Source organism: Borostomias antarcticus, assembly GCF_949987555.1.
Source record: "Borostomias antarcticus genome assembly, chromosome: 1".
Taxonomy (NCBI): Eukaryota; Metazoa; Chordata; class Actinopteri; order Stomiiformes; family Stomiidae; genus Borostomias; species Borostomias antarcticus.
In genome coordinates this window covers 60,358,734-60,376,233 of record NC_140234.1, presented here as the reverse complement: position 1 = coordinate 60,376,233, position 17,500 = coordinate 60,358,734, and the positions used below count along the sequence as shown (strand labels likewise).

Genomic DNA, 17,500 nt, shown 5'->3' with positions numbered 1-17,500 from the left:
AGACTCACTCACTAAGACTATTCTGAGCGCCTGGCTGAGCAGACTCACTCACTAAGACTATTCTGAGCGTCTGGCTGAGCAGACTCACTCACTAAGACTATTCTGAGGGCGTGGCTGAGCAGACTTACTCACTAAGACTATTCTGAGCGCGTGGCTGAGCAGACTCACTCACTAAGACTATTCTGAGCGTGTGGCTGAGCAGACTCACTCACTAAGACTATTCTGAGCGTGTGGCTGAGCAGACTCACTCACTAAGACTATTCTGAGCGCCTGGCTGAGCAGACTCACTCACTAAGACTATTCTGAGCGCGTGGCTGAGCAGAATCCCTCACTAAGACTATTCTGAGCGCCTGGCTGAACAGACTCACTCACTAAGACTATTCTGAGGGCGTGGCTGAGCAGACTCACTCACTAAGACTATTCTGAGCGCGTGGTTGAGCAGACTCACTCACTAAGACTATTCTGAGCGCGTGGCTGAGCAGACTCACTCACTAAGACTATTCTGAGGGCGTGGCTGAGCAGACTTACTCACTAAGACTATTCTGAGCGCGTGGCTGAGCAGACTCACTCACTAAGACTATTCTGAGGGCGTGGCTGAGCAGACTCACTCACTAAGACTATTCTGAGCGGCTGGCTGAGCAGACTCACTCACTAAGACTATTCTGAGGGCGTGGCTGAGCAGACTCACTCACTAAGACTATTCTGAGGGCGTGGCTGAGCAGACTCACTCACTAAGACTATTCTGAGCACGTGGCTGAGCAGACTTACTCACTAAGACTATTCTGAGCGCGTGGCTGAGCAGACTCACTCACTAAGACTATTCTGAGCGCCTGGCTGAGCAGACTCACTCACTAAGACTATTCTGAGCGTCTGGCTGAGCAGACTCACTCACTAAGACTATTCTGAGGGCGTGGCTGAGCAGACTCACTCACTAAGACTATTCTGAGCGCCTGGCTGAGCAGACTCACTCACTAAGACTATTCTGAGCGCCTGGCTGAGCAGACTCACTCACTAAGACTATTCTGAGGGCGTGGCTGAGCAGACTCACTCACTAAGACTATTCTGAGCGCGTGGCTGAGCAGACTCACTCACTAAGACTATTCTGAGGGCGTGGCTGAGCAGACTCACTCACTAAGACTATTCTGAGCGCGTGGCTGAGCAGACTCACTCACTAAGACTATTCTGAGGGCGTGGCTGAGCAGACTTACTCACTAAGACTATTCTGAGCGCGTGGCTGAGCAGACTCACTCACTAAGACTATTCTGAGCGTGTGGCTGAGCAGACTCACTCACTAAGACTATTCTGAGCGCCTGGCTGAGCAGACTCACTCACTAAGACTATTCTGAGCGCGTGGCTGAGCAGAATCCCTCACTAAGACTATTCTGAGCGCCTGGCTGAACAGACTCACTCACTAAGACTATTCTGAGGGCGTGGCTGAGCAGACTCACTCACTAAGACTATTCTGAGCGCGTGGTTGAGCAGACTCACTCACTAAGACTATTCTGAGGGCGTGGCTGAGCAGACTCACTCACTAAGACTATTCTGAGCGGCTGGCTGAGCAGACTCACTCACTAAGACTATTCTGAGGGCGTGGCTGAGCAGACTCACTCACTAAGACTATTCTGAGCGGCTGGCTGAGCAGACTCACTCACTAAGACTATTCTGAGGGCGTGGCTGAGCAGACTCACTCACTAAGACTATTCTGAGGGCGTGGCTGAGCAGACTCACTCACTAAGACTATTCTGAGCACGTGGCTGAGCAGACTCACTCACTAAGACTATTCTGAGCGCCTGGCTGAGCAGACTCACTCACTAAGACTATTCTGAGCACGTGGCTGAGCAGACTTACTCACTAAGACTATTCTGAGCGCGTGGCTGAGCAGACTCACTCACTAAGACTATTCTGAGCGCCTGGCTGAGCAGACTCACTCACTAAGACTATTCTGAGCGTCTGGCTGAGCAGACTCACTCACTAAGACTATTCTGAGGGCGTGGCTGAGCAGACTCACTCACTAAGACTATTCTGAGCGCCTGGCTGAGCAGACTCACTCACTAAGACTATTCTGAGCGCCTGGCTGAGCAGACTTACTCACTAAGACTATTCTGAGCGGCTGGCTGAGCAGACTCACTCACTAAGACTATTCTGAGGGCGTGGCTGAGCAGACTCACTCACTAAGACTATTCTGAGGGCGTGGCTGAGCAGACTCACTCACTAAGACTATTCTGAGCACGTGGCTGAGCAGACTCACTCACTAAGACTATTCTGAGCGCGTGGCTGAGCAGACTCACTCACTAAGACTATTCTGAGGGCGTGGCTGAGCAGACTTACTCACTAAGACTATTCTGAGCGCGTGGCTGAGCAGACTCACTCACTAAGACTATTCTGAGCGTGTGGCTGAGCAGACGCACTCACTAAGACTATTCTGAGCGCCTGGCTGAGCAGACTCACTCACTAAGACTATTCTGAGCGCGTGGCTGAGCAGAATCCCTCACTAAGACTATTCTGAGCGCCTGGCTGAACAGACTCACTCACTAAGACTATTCTGAGGGCGTGGCTGAGCAGACTCACTCACTAAGACTATTCTGAGCGCGTGGTTGAGCAGACTCACTCACTAAGACTATTCTGAGGGCGTGGCTGAGCAGACTCACTCACTAAGACTATTCTGAGCGGCTGGCTGAGCAGACTCACTCACTAAGACTATTCTGAGGGCGTGGCTGAGCAGACTCACTCACTAAGACTATTCTGAGGGCGTGGCTGAGCAGACTCACTCACTAAGACTATTCTGAGCACGTGGCTGAGCAGACTCACTCACTAAGACTATTCTGAGCGCCTGGCTGAGCAGACTCACTCACTAAGACTATTCTGAGGGCGTGGCTGAGCAGACTCACTCACTAAGACTATTCTGAGGGCGTGGCTGAGCAGACTCACTCACTAAGACTATTCTGAGCGCCTGGCTGAGCAGACTCACTCACTAAGACTATTCTGAGCGCGTGGCTGAGCAGAATCACTTCTGATGAACTGAGCATGTTGACGGAGTACGCCACAGGACTGGAGGTCCCTGACAGCGGGGACCCTGTCCCTGAGTCCCCGGGGTCCATGAGTTGGGTCTTGAGAGGGACTTGACCGGCTGCACAGGACCTGTTGAACACTAGGCCGCCTGCTCAAATGGATCTTTATGTGTTGACTGGAAAAATGCTGTACAAGTGCTGTGATGTTATGTTATGTTATTTTTATTTATAATGCGCCCCCCAACCAACTGTTCCATCAGCCCGGGGCGCAGCCCAGGTACAAAGAGAGACACACAAAAACAAAGGACTGCAAACGAACAGATTAACAAGAAACGCCAGGAATTGGAGAGTGGCTGGCTGCTGTCGGGCGTAGCGCCGTGATGTTGCTTTGAATAAAAGTGGGCTGAATGAGAGACAGGACACAGTATGGAGAGCAACATTCCAGGTGGTGAACGAGTGCAAGCTGGTGTGGAGGGTCCTGTACAAGGGGCCGCTGAGCAAGAGGACAGCGCCACCTGCAGGGGAGAATCTTGCAGGGGGCGCTGCCCGTAAATAGTTTTCTGTCCAGAATCAATCCAGCCGTCTCCAGTGAATGTTGTCTCCCTGAAACCCCTGTGGTGTTATGGGATTACAGTACCAGTCATCTCTAAGGATGCCTCTACGCTTTTAGCTCTCAGGGTATTTACCCCTCATAGAGAGTTGCACAAAGCGTGTGAGCTAAACCGGTAATTCGAACAGACACGCCCGATCATACTAACGGTCTCCGTCCCAGAGCTCTCCCTGCTGCAGCCTACTGTGATATCTCTCTGTGACCTAGAGAGAGACACCCGCTGGTAAACCACTCTGGTTAACGACCGCTCTGTTCCTTATTGACAGTTGTTACAGTGTCGGGTAGGTTGGTTAGCAATAAGTATACTTTTATTGCAAGGGAGGATCAACACATTGAGTCTAAAATCAACCTTAAAGAGCTTGAGATGTTATGCCTGGACAGCTTAAACTTTTGCATTACAAGACATCCAATAATAATGAATAAATCGCAGTCCCTTTAGAGGAAATTTCATAATCATAATGAAATGATTAAATGGTTATACAAGATTTAATTATTACACAAAGCCAGCCATGAGCGCACAATTCATATATATATGATCTAATAAGAATTTAAGTAGCCAATGAGCGCATGATAAATAACATATAATAAAACATTTCTAAAACCAATTCAAAGATCAAAATATGAAAACATGGTGATTGCATGTATTATGATAGAGAGAGAAAATAATAGGACGTAGGCGGGGAAGGCAAGCACCCGGCCTAGGCACTCACTTCCACACGGACTTCAGATTACAGTTCTCACCAAGGCGCGGCCCCTCCGGTCGGAGGGGGAAGTTGGTATCGGTCGCAACGGTCCTTCTGTGCTGCAAGTGTCTGGAGCTCAGGATCTCTCTGCGAGGAGGACGACCGCTGGATGCCGTTGATGAAGAGCTGGGAGATTCTCAGCCGGATCTTCTGCTTCGGAGGGTTGGACGAGGCTCGAGCAGTGGAGACATCTCAACCGACTTAACAGTCACACAGTTCTTTTATACCTTTGCTCTCACCCTTGAACCCTCAACCGGTGAATCTTCAGCCTCTCACCATATATGGAAGCCACCATTTTGTCCCATCTCAGCATGCCATCATGGAAAAGTACCCCAGCCACCATTTTGTTCCATCTTTAGCATGTCGATCTTATTATGTCATGGAAAAACCCAGGAACTCAAGAGAGACACTCCCACAGGGGAAACATGTCTTCTAGAAAGTCCCTAGAATTCAACAGTTGCACTTTGTGGTCAATATTTGCTTATCAAACCAGTTTAGTTGGTAGAATGTTCTGTCCGTAAGGCCAAAGGCACTCTCACAGGAGAAACGCACCTTCAGCCGAGGATTCTGTGTGCAGTGCTATGGCCGATTACCTTATCACCACCGCATCCTGTTTCCCCTCTCTCAACCTTTCACAACGAACCTATCAGAGGCTCAAATTGTTACGACAACACACACAGGCAACCATGCTAAACATACTGTAGTTATCTTTTATGGCTTCGTTCTATCAATGCTTTCACAATATTACTCTCAAACAAATCATTTCTTATAACTAAACATAATAACATTTCTATTGAATCTTAATTGTATAGTTTATGTATATGTAAATGTGTATATTTGTTCTTTGGGTGCCGTCGCTCCTCAGGCTTATGAATTTTCAACAGCCGTGTTGTAGCCACCACTATACCATCGGATTGAACATCATTTATTCCACCCACCCATCGGTACACACAGACACCATCACCAGCGACATCATACATCGCTTCTACGTTCTCCGGTATACCCTCTAATCTCTCCTTCATTATTTTATGCAGCTCTGCGGTATATTGCTCCTCTGAGTCTGGGTAGTCCTTACGCTTGGAAACACACTTCCCAGACGCCTTGACTAACCCCGGCCCAGGGTCACACCGACCACCTGCAGGCAGTTCCTCCTGCCTCTTTGTCACTAGGCAAGGACTCCCCATGTGAGCCTCACCCTGGGACTGAGATTCAGACGCACCTGGGAGAGATCTAGACGGACCCGGGGTACTTGAGGACGGGGAGTTCAGCTGAGGCATGGGGGGCCTTCCCCTTATGCTCCTGCGTCTCTCCTCCTCTATTCGCTCCTATGATTCCCTCACAGTACTCAATAGTTGCACACAATTAGCAATCAGGTGACTCTCTACAGATAACGCCCTGACTGGGGTGTTCCTACTACTGAAAATCCCTTCTGGAAGGCCCTGCCCTCCTCTGGATTCCCCCTGGGGGTCCTCCTCCCCAGCACTCACACCCTCGGTGCCTACACTCTCCATTTTACGCAGCGATGTACCCACGGCTCCATTTTCTAACTCCCTCTCTTCCCGAGTCCACAGTCTTAGCAGGTCCGCTTTCTCTTTATTATCTTTTTTGATCGCCTCTGCTCGCACCTCTGTTGCCTTAGCACACAGCTGATAGTGGAGCCCTGCGGTTTGAGCCATCATTTTTACCATCGGATCCTAGTCTAGGTTTGGACTCATTATCATCCCTACTGGTCCAGGAAGGCGTTCCTGTTTCCCCTCCAGCACCCACATCACCCATTCTAGCCATGACTCCACTCCCTGTGGACCCAGTACCTGGGGGCTTGGGATAACTGCTATAATAGATGGGTCATGACCCACCTCCAGTGCTTCCTGTGCATACCACCTTCTGCCTGCCACATAGGCCTCCCCATATTGGCTGTATGCTCCGCCCTCACCTAGGGACACGCATTTACCCAATATTGCCTGCACCCGGGGGTCCAGCTCCTCCCAACCCCCCGCCATTGGTAGTATCGTTACCACGGCCTGTGGCTCAAAGCTTTCGCCGCTCCTGGCTCCTGAGCCATGTCTCATTTCACCCTTGTCTCCTACGAGACCACTTGGGCCTTCTTGGGGACTTTCCCCACCTTTCGACATGATCGGCTGCCGAGTCGCTATTCCACTAATCTCCTCTGTCGCACTTACAGAGCACTAGAAAAGTGGTTTAGCTCAGCTCGTCAGGTCACTTGAAGACAGCTGGGTCAAACCTTTCGAAAAGGCTTACACTCAACCGCCTCAACACTGTGGTAGTCGGCTTTCTCTCCACCGATGTCCCACCCGCTTGGGTCTACTCACCGCACGGCCTCTAGCCAGCGGTCTGCCCTTGCTCGCGCAACAGTTTCCAGTAGTCTCACTACTGTAGCTGCTGCCTCCGAGCACTTCCCCAACCTCTGGTTGGTCAGTGATCCGTCTTATACTGTACCTTCAGAACTCCTTACCTTGGTTCCTCAGGGGTATCCCCTGGATCTGTAATTACAAAAGACAAGAGATTACCCAGTAATGACAGTTCACTTTTCTTCTATTCGGTGACGATTTCAATCAAATCGCGTCCACCCAGGGACGCCAAAAATGTCTCCCTGAAACCCCTGTGGTGTTATGGGATTACAGTACCAGTCATCTCTAAGGATGCCTCTACGCTTTTAGCTCTCAGGGTATCTGTAATTCGAACAGACACGCCCGATCTACTAACGGTCTCCGTCCCAGAGCTCTCCCTGCTGCAGCCTACTGTGATATCTCTCTGTGACCCAGAGAGAGACACCTGCTTGTAAACCACTCTGGTTAACGACCGCTCTGTTCCTTATTGACAGTTGTTACAGTGTCGGGTAGGTTGGTTAGCAATAAGTATACTTTTATTGCAAGGGAGGATCAACACATTGAGTCTAAAATCAACCTTAAAGAGCTTGAGATGTTATGCCTGGACAGCTTAAACTTTTGCATTACAAGACATCCAATAATAATGAATAAATCGCAGTCCCTTTAGAGGAAATTTTTTAATGAAATGATTAAATGGTTATACAAGATTTAATTATTACACAAAGCCAGCCATGAGCGCACAATTCATATATATATGATCTAATAAGAATTTAAGTAGCCAATGAGCGCATGATAAATAACATATAATAAAACATTTCTAAAACCAATTCAAAGATCAAAATATGAAAACATGGTGATTGCATGTATTATGATAGAGAGAGAAAATAATAGGACGTAGGCGGGGAAGGCAAGCACCCGGCCTAGGCACTCACTTCCACACGGACTACAGATTACAGTTCTCACCAAGGCGCGGCCCCTCCGGTCGGAGGGGGAAGTTGGTATCGGTCGCAACGGTCCTTCTGTGCTGCAAGTGTCTGGAGCTCAGGTTCTCTCTGCGAGGAGGACGACCGCTGGATGCCGTTGATGAAGAGCTGGGAGATTCTCAGCCGGATCTTCTGCTTCGGAGGGTTGGACGAGGCTCGAGCAGTGGAGACATCTCAACCGACTTAACAGTCACACAGTTCTTTTATACCTTTGCTCTCACCCTTGAACCCTCAACCGGTGAAACTTCAGCCTCTCACCATATATGGAAGCCACCATTTTGTCCCATCTCAGCATGCCGTCATGGAAAAGTACCCCAGCCACCATTTTGTTCCATCTTTAGCATGTCGATCTTATTATGTCATGGAAAAACCCAGGAACTCAAGAGAGACACTCCCACAGGGGAAACATGTCTTCTAGAAAGTCCCTAGAATTCAACAGTTGCACTTTGTGGTCAATATTTGCTTATCAAACCAGTTTAGTTGGTAGAATGTTCTGTCCGTAAGGCCAAAGGCACTCTCACAGGAGAAACGCACCTTCAGCCGAGGATTCTGTGTGCAGTGCTATGGCCGATTACCTCATCACCACCGCATCCTGTTTCCCCTATCTCAACCTTTCACAACGAACCTATCAGAGGCTCAAATTGTTACGACAACACACACAGGCAACCATGCTAAACATACTGTAGTTATCTTTTATGGCTTCGTTCTATCAATGCTTTCACAATATTACTCTCAAACAAATCATTTCTTATAACTAAACATAATAACATTTCTATTAAATCTTAATTGTATAGTTTATGTATATGTAAATGTGTATATTTGTTCTTTGGGTGTTGTGAATGTCTGCTTAAGTGAAGTGTGTTTACACGTCTGTGTTTACATGTCTGTACTCTAAGTATACTGTAAGCGTGTAGCAAAGCACAATATGATCAGCACGTTTCAACAGATCAGGTTTGCATTCAAAAAGGTTCTTATACGAAAGGATCTGCCATCATCCCTTGTAAGGCACTGATACACTCATCTGTCCCGCCACTAACAGGCTCGATGGCCTCCTCAACGGGGAGGTCACCCACCAGTCCGGTGGCCTCCTCAGCGGGGAGGTCAATTACACTCATCTCTGTGTTTCCCTCCCCTGTAAGGCCCAAGAATGGATCTGACGAGCAGCCCATAAGAGCCGCCTCAATAGTGAGGGGTTCAAAGGTTGGAGACTCAGGATCAAGTGGTTTGAGGGCCCAGATTAGCTGCTCTGGCTCTTGTTTGACCTTTGTCTGGTCTGGTTCTAGCTTGACCTCGGCCTTAATAGCCTTACTTAACAATCTCCTCGCCTTAGCTTCTCTGTTCCTTTCCTCCAAGATGACTGACTTTTCCCTAGTGGACATCTTTTTCCAGACCTCCTGAGGAATCCTGGTATAAGACTTCTTTGCTTTGACCTTGTCAACTTTTACTAATCTTTTCTTAGTACCTTCTTCTGGTACTACTCCCGTCCCGGGAATACTAACGGTTGATCGCCAGGCAGGCGACCCTTCGGCTTTGGCGGCCAGGTCGACAATGTCCTTTCTGTCAGTCTCCACAGACAACTTTTCATTGTTACATTGAGTGTGAAAGATTGGGGGTGCTGGTAGACGCCCTTAAAACGATTTTCTTGCACTGTGAGGTGACGTGGACAGAGAGGGGGTTTATTTTTGGGGGCTGGGTACCAGAAAGTGAATGCGGTCAAGTGGTAACTTGAATTTTGTGGTGGGGCAAAGTTGTCAATTTACAAGACTAGGAAATGCAAAATTGAAGGAGGTCGGGGGCAAGACTTACTCTCATTGTTTATTGCTCTGGTGAAAGCGAGAGTCCGGGTTGATTTGAGGTTTTTCTCCTTGATGAGCAATGTGGACGAGTTCATAATGCAGTGGTGTTTTAATGAAGTGGTCTGTTTGGTTATTGAGGGGGGGCTGGTTTTTAATACTGTATTTGCATAGGTTTTTTATTTTTAAGGGTATGTTATTTATATTTTGTTGGTGTGATTGTATGTGGATTGTGAAATCCATGAGCATGTGATTTGTTGAATATTGTTAATTAAAGGTTTGTTAAAAAATCTAAAATCTCTCTCTCTCTCTCTCCCTCTCTCTCCCTCCCTCTCTCTCTCTCTCTCCCTCTCTCTCTCTCTCCCTCCCTCTCTCTCTCCCTCTCTCTCTCCCTCTCCCCCTCTCTCTCTCTCCCTCTCTCCCTCTCTCTCCCTCTCTCTCCCTCTCTCCCTCTCTCCCTCTCTCTCCCTCTCTCTCTCTCCCTCCCTCCCTCCCTCCCTCTCTCCATCAGCTAGCGCTCTTTATCTGGGAGGAAGGCAGGGGCCCCAGCTTGACCGCTGTTCCAGAGTTCTGTTCAGAGCAGCGGGGTCACTGTGCCACGACCATGACCTCCCCCCTGCCTCGCTGCGTACGTAACCACCTACACTACCGGTCACTACTAACTACACACTACTACCTATCAACACCAGCTGTGTATGTACAGCAACAACACCTACACTACCTGTCACTACTAACTACACACTACTAACTACACACTACTAACTACACACTACTAACTACACACTACTACCTATCAACACCAGCTGTGTATGTACAGCAACAACACCTACACTACCTGTGTGTGAACAACTAACTATCAACAGCTGTGTACTTAACACTTTGTTGTTGTGTACTGTTGCCGTCTGTCTGTCAAGCGCTGTCATTATGTGTTGTTGTATCTTCTTCTTCATCATTTACTTTGCCAGCTTCAAAAATGGCCCCTCGGGGATAACGTTTTTAGAATTGAATTAAACCTCCACTACCTGTCTATGTACAACTAACTATTAACACCAATAGTGCACGTGACACCAACACTTACACTACCTGTGTTCAGCTGTGTTCAGCTATCAACAGCAAACAATATATTGTGCTGTGTCTCCAGCAGACCTTGGTTTGAAAGACTGTATGCTTTCAATCTCTAGTGCTCGCTGCCGGGGGCTGAGGGGGGCTTTGAGCGTTTGGAAACAGCCGATTGGTTCCATTGTGCCAGACATGATCAGTCTTGCACAGAAAAGAAAATGGAAGTATTTCAAATAGTAGTTTGACCCTCTACCCCCATTTGTGAGCATAGAAATTGATTTACATATGTGTTTACACTAATACATCTGACCCTGATACTTAGAAGAAAAGGGGTTAATTGTCTATCCCATTAGGGTCATGTGACCCTCAGATACCATATAAAAGTAGGTGTGGCTATGTTTATTCAGTTGTCTGAGGAAGAGCGTTGTCGCTCGAAACCTCACATCTATATTTTATGCATAAATAATCTTAATGGGAGCTACGGTGTGCAGACTCTTACCTTCTTTGGTACACATGCTTTTTTAGTCCAGCACCTGCCTTATTAATTATTTTGGGATGTGCGTGACCCACTTCTGATTTGGCTACACTAATACATCTCCCATACCTGCAGTTGACTTTCACATTCTCATAACCGCACCACCAGGGCACCAGTATAGCTCTGCTCAGCCATCGCTGCTCAGTCTCTGTGTGAGACCAGTTGGGGAGACCCGTTAAGCCTCGTGAGACCATCCTGATCTCGCACGCTCACTTGTTCTTCTCTCGCAAATCAGTCTGGATAGACTCCATAGAGATCCGTTTGTGCCGGATCACAAAATAATCTAGCCAATCAGCATTCTAAGAGGAAACGCAAAAAGCTCCACTGGGCTGTGGGTTTAGGTGTGACGATAGCGAGGAGTGTGTGAAGTTAGCGTGTGATGGAGGTGATAGAGCCAGATTGTTCACCCAAGCAAGTATTATTTTTCAAAGTGCTTACCCTTTTCCAAACAGTTTCCAATGGATAGTTCCCAAATGATTATGCAAAGCAAACCATCTGGCGCGTCAGGTTAAATAAATGTCCTTCTAGCCCCAAACCGTTCTAAGTGCTGCTATTTAAGGACCTGAATAGGTCACAGCTGGTCTAGGGGAGTAAATTGTGCTTCCGAAAACCAGTGTGAGGTTAAGGGATTTGGTGTTGTCTTTGTAGTTTGTACAAGGTGACCTGACTAGCTGGTGTGGTGCATTGTGGACCCAGACACACTGTGTGTGTGTGTGTGTGTGTGTGTGTGTGTGTGTGTGTTCTCTCGCTATACAAATAAAGCTTTGATTGATTAATTGATTCTCTCGTGGAAAGATCACAGCTTCCTCTCCTGTTGCTGCTTGTCCCTGTAGGGAGAGCCAATAGGAAGAGAGGACATCTTTGTGGCGGTGAAAACCTGTCAGAAGTTCCACTCAGACAGAGGTAGGCGGTATGTGTGTGTGTGTGTGTCAATGTGTGTGTGTGTGTGTGTGTGTGTCTGTGTAACGGTGTGTGTGTGTGTGTGTGTGAGAGAGAGAGAGAGAGAAAGAGGGGAAGAGAGAGAGAGATATAAAAGAAAAAAACACTCTCAATGCAGGGAGATTGAATCAAACGGACCAACGTTTGGGTCTTTGTGGGTTTCTGTCTTTTACTGCGTGAGTGTGTACCGCTGCCAGCAGGGTCCTGGTTGCACTTAAATTGGAAGTATACCATGTTTAGGGTAACATTAGTTGTTTTTTTGTTTTTTTTAGGGCTTTAATGGGATAGGACAGTTGAGAGAGACAGGAAACGTGGGAGAGAGAGAGGGGAGGACATGCGGGACAGGACCCGAGCCGGGAATCGAACCCTGTTCCACCACGCGAAGGACTAGCCTTCATATGGGGCGCACCTTACAATTAGTTTATTTAGTCTGGGACTATGTACAAAAACAACATTAGGTTAGTTAATTACCCGGTAGCTCACCGGGTAATTAATTAACCTAATGTTGTTTTTGTACATAGTCCCAGACTAAATAAACTAATTGTGAATCTTGTAACTCATTAGATGCAAAACTAATTGCTCATCAGGGTGTGTGTAGATAACCGATGCACCGTTAATGACCCTGTTAATGACACACACACACACACACACACACACACACACACCCTGGAACCCTGGCAGAGACTCTGGGTGTCTCTCAGAGCCTTTAGCTGTCAATCTTTCATTCAGTTTAACCATAGGAGACCTCTTCCTGTTCTAGGAACGAAAGAGGAAACTGATTATGTGTGTGTGTGTGTGTGTGTGTGTGGGGGGGGTGTGTGTGATTGCACTCAAGCGGAAAATTGTTTGTGTATACACTCCTGGCCATCCGGGACCACTTAGCTCAAAAAGCGAGTATTACCTGGTGGTTCTGATCGGTGGGATTCCTGTGAGTTTTCGCCCGGTCTAGCTGGGCCCATAATTGTCACCATTTGCATAATCACCCATAATTCTCCATTTGAGCAGCTTCCGAGGCCAGGGGGGGAAGTGAACACAACAAAATGTGAGCTAAAAGCACATCAGGAGAAGTGATGATGCGTTGGTCTGGAGCTGTGCCTGTGTGGAGTACACAGGGTCACGGGGTCACGGGGTCACGCTATCTACTAAGGGTTTCAGTGATCCGTGGCGTAATAGGCTGTCCTTCACACTAAAACACCCCCGTTCAGAGATTTCATTTTCATTTCATTTCAAACCTTTATTTACGCTCGAGAGGCGCTGAGGTTGTCCTCGTTTACAGTGACGACGAGTGAACAAAACATAAACGACGACAGCAACAACAAAAGGACAGACACACAGGAAGGTATATAAAAACAGTAACTAAATGGATAAACTCAATATAAAAATAGTAAAAAAAATTAAGATATAAGATATATATAAGTTAAGATATACTAAAACAATAACAGACATATGTAGAATGGTGCATAATCATGGAGTTTAGATGACGGGTCTGTGTTGATTGGGTTTGGCTGCGTAGCGTAGCGTATTCATAGCATACTGTACTTCATAGAGTGGTTGAAGAGTCCAGATCTGTTTATTGCCATGAACATGGTTCATACATACTAGGAATTTGACTACGTTTAAGGCATGTGCTGTTGTAGACAACACAGGACAGGGTGCAGGACAGGACAGTTCAAACCAGTTCAAACCAGTTCAAACCAGTCGTAAAACTTGTGGTTTTTGGATTTGATCTTAGCGCAGGAGGGAACGTACTGTATTGGCTCTCGATGTAGCTGATGTGTGATGAGAAAGTGTGTGTGTCCTCATCCTGGTTACCAGCCTCAGGCCCTGCCCACTCAATTCAATTAAATTCATTTTATTTGCTCAAGTAGAGACAGTGTACATTGATGAAAATTTGAAAACAAAAATGTAAATGCACTACAACTGCAGCCAAAAGGCTGATTTACATTGATAGTCCCTCTGCCAGATGGTTCAGGCTGTTCCCTAGTGTGAAAGTCAAGACAGCCCGTCAAGATAGCCCCGCCCAGTCAAGATAGCCCCGCCCAGTCAAGATAGCCCCGCCCAGTCAAGATAGCCCCGCCCAGTCAAGATAGCCCCGCCCAGTCAAGATAGCCCCGCCCAGTCAAGATAGCCCCGCCCTGTCAAGATAGCCCAACCCAGTCAAGATAGCCCCGCCCAGTCAAGATAGCCCCGCCCTGTCAAGATAGCCCCGCCCAGTCAAGATAGCCCCGCCCTGTCAAGATAGCCCCGCCCAGTCAAGATAGCCCCGCCCAGTCAAGATAGCCCCGCCCAGTCAAGATAGCCCCGCCCCGCCCAGTCAAGATAGCCCCGCCCAGTCAAGATAGCCCCGCCCAGTCAAGATAGCCCCGCCCTGTCAAGATAGCCCCACCCAGTCAAGATAGCCCCGCCCAGTCAAGATAGCCCCGCCCAGTCAAGATAGCCCCGCCCCGCCCAGTCAAGATAGCCCCGCCCAGTCAAGATAGCCCCGCCCTGTCAAGATAGCCCCACCCAGTCAAGATAGCCCCGCCCAGTCAAGATAGCCCCGCCCTGTCAAGATAGCCCCGCCCAGTCAAGATAGCCCCGCCCTGTCAAGACAGCCCCGCCCAGTCAAGATAGCCCCGCCCAGTCAAGATAGCCCTGCCCAGTCAAGACAGCTGGCCCATTCTAGCCACACATGTGATTTCTCCTTAGCTTCGTTGGTCCTCCTCTTGTTTGTCCTGATGTCAGACTTGTATTTAGGGGTCAAGTGGACGCTGGCGTGGTCAGCGTGGCCCAGTGCAGCATGGGAGACGGAGTGCTAGGCCTGGGTAGTGAGGTGTAACAGTGGTTGGGGAAGGACTACTAATGCGGTAGGGGGGGGGGGGGGGGGGGGGGGTCCACCTGGAATTGCTTTTATTTTATACATGATGTATAACACACTGTCCGTCTCTCTCTCTCTCTCTCTCTCTCTCTCGTCCTCTCTCTCTCTCTTCCTCTTTCTCTCTCTATCTCTCTCTCTTCCTCTCTCTCTCTTCCTCTTTCTCTCTCTCTCTCTCTCTCTCTTTCTCTCTCTCTTCCTCTTTCTCTCTCTCTCTCTTTCTCTCTCTCTCTCTTCCTCTTTCTCTCTCTATCTCTCTCTCTTCCTCTCTCTCTCTTCCTCTTTCTCTCTCTCTCTCTTTCTCTCTCTCTCTCTTCCTCTTTCTCTCTCTATCTCTCTCTCTCTTCCTCTTTCTCTCTCTCTCTCTCTCTCTCTCTCTCTCTCTCTTCCTCTTTCTCTCTCTCTCTCTCTCTCTTTCTCTCTCTCTCTATCTCTCTCTCTCTCTCTCTTCCTCTTTCTCTCTCTCTCTCTCTCTCTTTCTCTCTCTCTCTCTCTCTCTTTCTCTCTCTCTCTCTTCCTCTTTCTCTCTCTCTCTCTCTCTCTTTCTCTCTCTCTCTATCTCTCTCTGTCTCTCTCTCTTTCTCTTTCTCTGTGTGGGGGGTTGGGGGGGTCTTATGCTGTGTGCAGGATGGAGTGTTAGTGTGTAATTTTTGAGTGTGTACGGATTATTGTTTGGTATTGACGGTTGTGGTTGTTGTTATTGTCTGTTTTTAGTGTGAATTATTAATAAAGGGTTTTTAAAATTCAAATTCTCTCCCACACACACACACACACACCGTTCCTCTCACCCATTCCCGACCTGCTTGTGTGATTGTCTCTCTCTCCTCAGTCCCTGTAGTGAAGGCCACGTGGGAGAGAGACGCGGCGCTGCTGGAGTACTACAGCGATGTCACCGACCCCTCCATACCCACAATCCACCTGGGTGTGCCCAACACAGAGAGAGGTCAGTCACCAAGTAAAACACACTCATCTTAGAAAGAACCGCTCATCAGGTTTTTCCCCGACTCCATCAATTCAATCAACACTTCCATCACGGACGAGCCAGGAAGGAGATTAGCTTCACGCGTTCTCATTATCTGCTTTGTTGTATCACTCATGCATTTTGTATTGAAAACAAAGAAGATTCTCACACCAGAATCCCTAATGTCAACTCGTCTGTGTCAAGCCTATTTTAAATAAACTCCCAGTAGATTACTTCAGTTGTGTCTCCTGGCCCAATTCAAGCTTTAATATTCACTCTGCGTGTGACCGGCCTGGACTCAGCTACCATCAATCATACCTTCCTGGATATCTTGTACTATGCATAATATTATAATCACAATCACAATCACAATCATAACTATATTCGTATAGCTCCTTTCATACAAATAAATGCAGCCCTGCTTTCCAACAGAGAGTGTGCATGCACAGAGTGCTTCACATAAGAAGTCATTAAATAGACAAAAAGCAGGAAAATAAGATGGATGATAAAACACATCTAGATAAAGATAAGAAATCAGGTAAAATATTGTGTGAAAATGACGCCTGTCCTGATGGCTGAGTGGCTTAGGAAGATAGAGAACTACGTTACAGTCGTAGGGTGTGATCAGAGTCGGTGACCTCGCCCGTGAGACCCCTCGCCCGTGAGACCCCTCGCCCGTGAGACCCCTCGCCCCCACGCCCGTGAGACCCCTCGCCCCCACGCCCGTGAGACCCCTCGCCCCCACGCCCGTGAGACCCCTCGCCCGTGAGACCCCTCGCCCCCACGCCCGTGAGACCCCTCGCCCCCACGCCCGTGAGACCCCTCGCCCGTGAGACCCCTCGCCCCCACGCCCGTGAGACCCCTCGCCCGTGAGACCCCTCGCCCCCTCGCCTGTGAGACCCCTCGCCAGTGAGACCCCTCGCCTGTGAGACCCCTCGCCCCCTCGCCCGTGAGACCCCTCGCCCCCACGCCCGTGAGACCCCTCGCCCGTGAGACCCCTCGCCCCCACGCCTGTGAGACCCCTCGCCCGTGAGACCCCTCGCCCGTGAGACCCCTCGCCCCCTCGCCCGTGAGACCCCTCGCCCGTGAGACCCCTCGCCCCCTCGCCCGTGAGACCCCTCGCCCGTGAGACCCCTCGCCCCCTCGCCCGTGAGACCCCTCGCCCGTGAGACCCCTCGCCCGTGAGACCCCTCGCCCCTACGCCCGTGAGACCCCTCCCCCGTGAGACCCCACGCCCCCTCGCCCGTGAGACCCCTCGCCCGTGAGACCCCTCACCCGTGAGACCCCTCGCCCCCACGCCCGTGAGACCCCTCGCCCCCTCGCCCGTGAGACCCCTCGCCTGTGAGACCCCTCGCCCCCTCGCCCGTGAGACCCCTCGCCCGTGAGACCCCTCGCCCCCACGCCTGTGAGACCCCTCGCCCGTGAGACCCCTCGCCCGTGAGACCCCTCGCCCCCACGCCTGTGAGACCCCTCGCCCGTGAGACCCCTCGCCCGTGAGACCCCTCGCCAGTGAGACCCCTCGCCCCCACGCCTGTGAGACCCCTCGCCCGTGAGACCCCTCGCCCGTGAGACCCCTCGCCCCCTCGCCCGTGAGACCCCTCGCCCCCACGCCCGTGAGACCCCTCGCCCGTGAGACCCCTCGCCCGTGAGACCCCTCGCCCGTGAGA

General features: G+C 49.5%; 1 protein-coding gene across 1 annotated transcript in view; it reads left to right on the top strand.

Annotated features, from left to right (window-relative positions):
- The window catches only part of b3glctb (beta 3-glucosyltransferase b), a gene marked incomplete at both ends in the record, with an annotated part of 60,270 nt that overhangs the window by 17,785 nt on the left and 24,985 nt on the right, over positions 1-17,500 (top strand). The window contains 3 exons of the mRNA XM_084437211.1: positions 9,997-10,113; positions 11,913-11,982; positions 15,702-15,815. Coding sequence (XP_084293337.1) covers positions 9,997-10,113; positions 11,913-11,982; positions 15,702-15,815 — 301 coding nt within the window. The remainder of the gene's footprint in view (positions 1-9,996; positions 10,114-11,912; positions 11,983-15,701; positions 15,816-17,500) is intronic.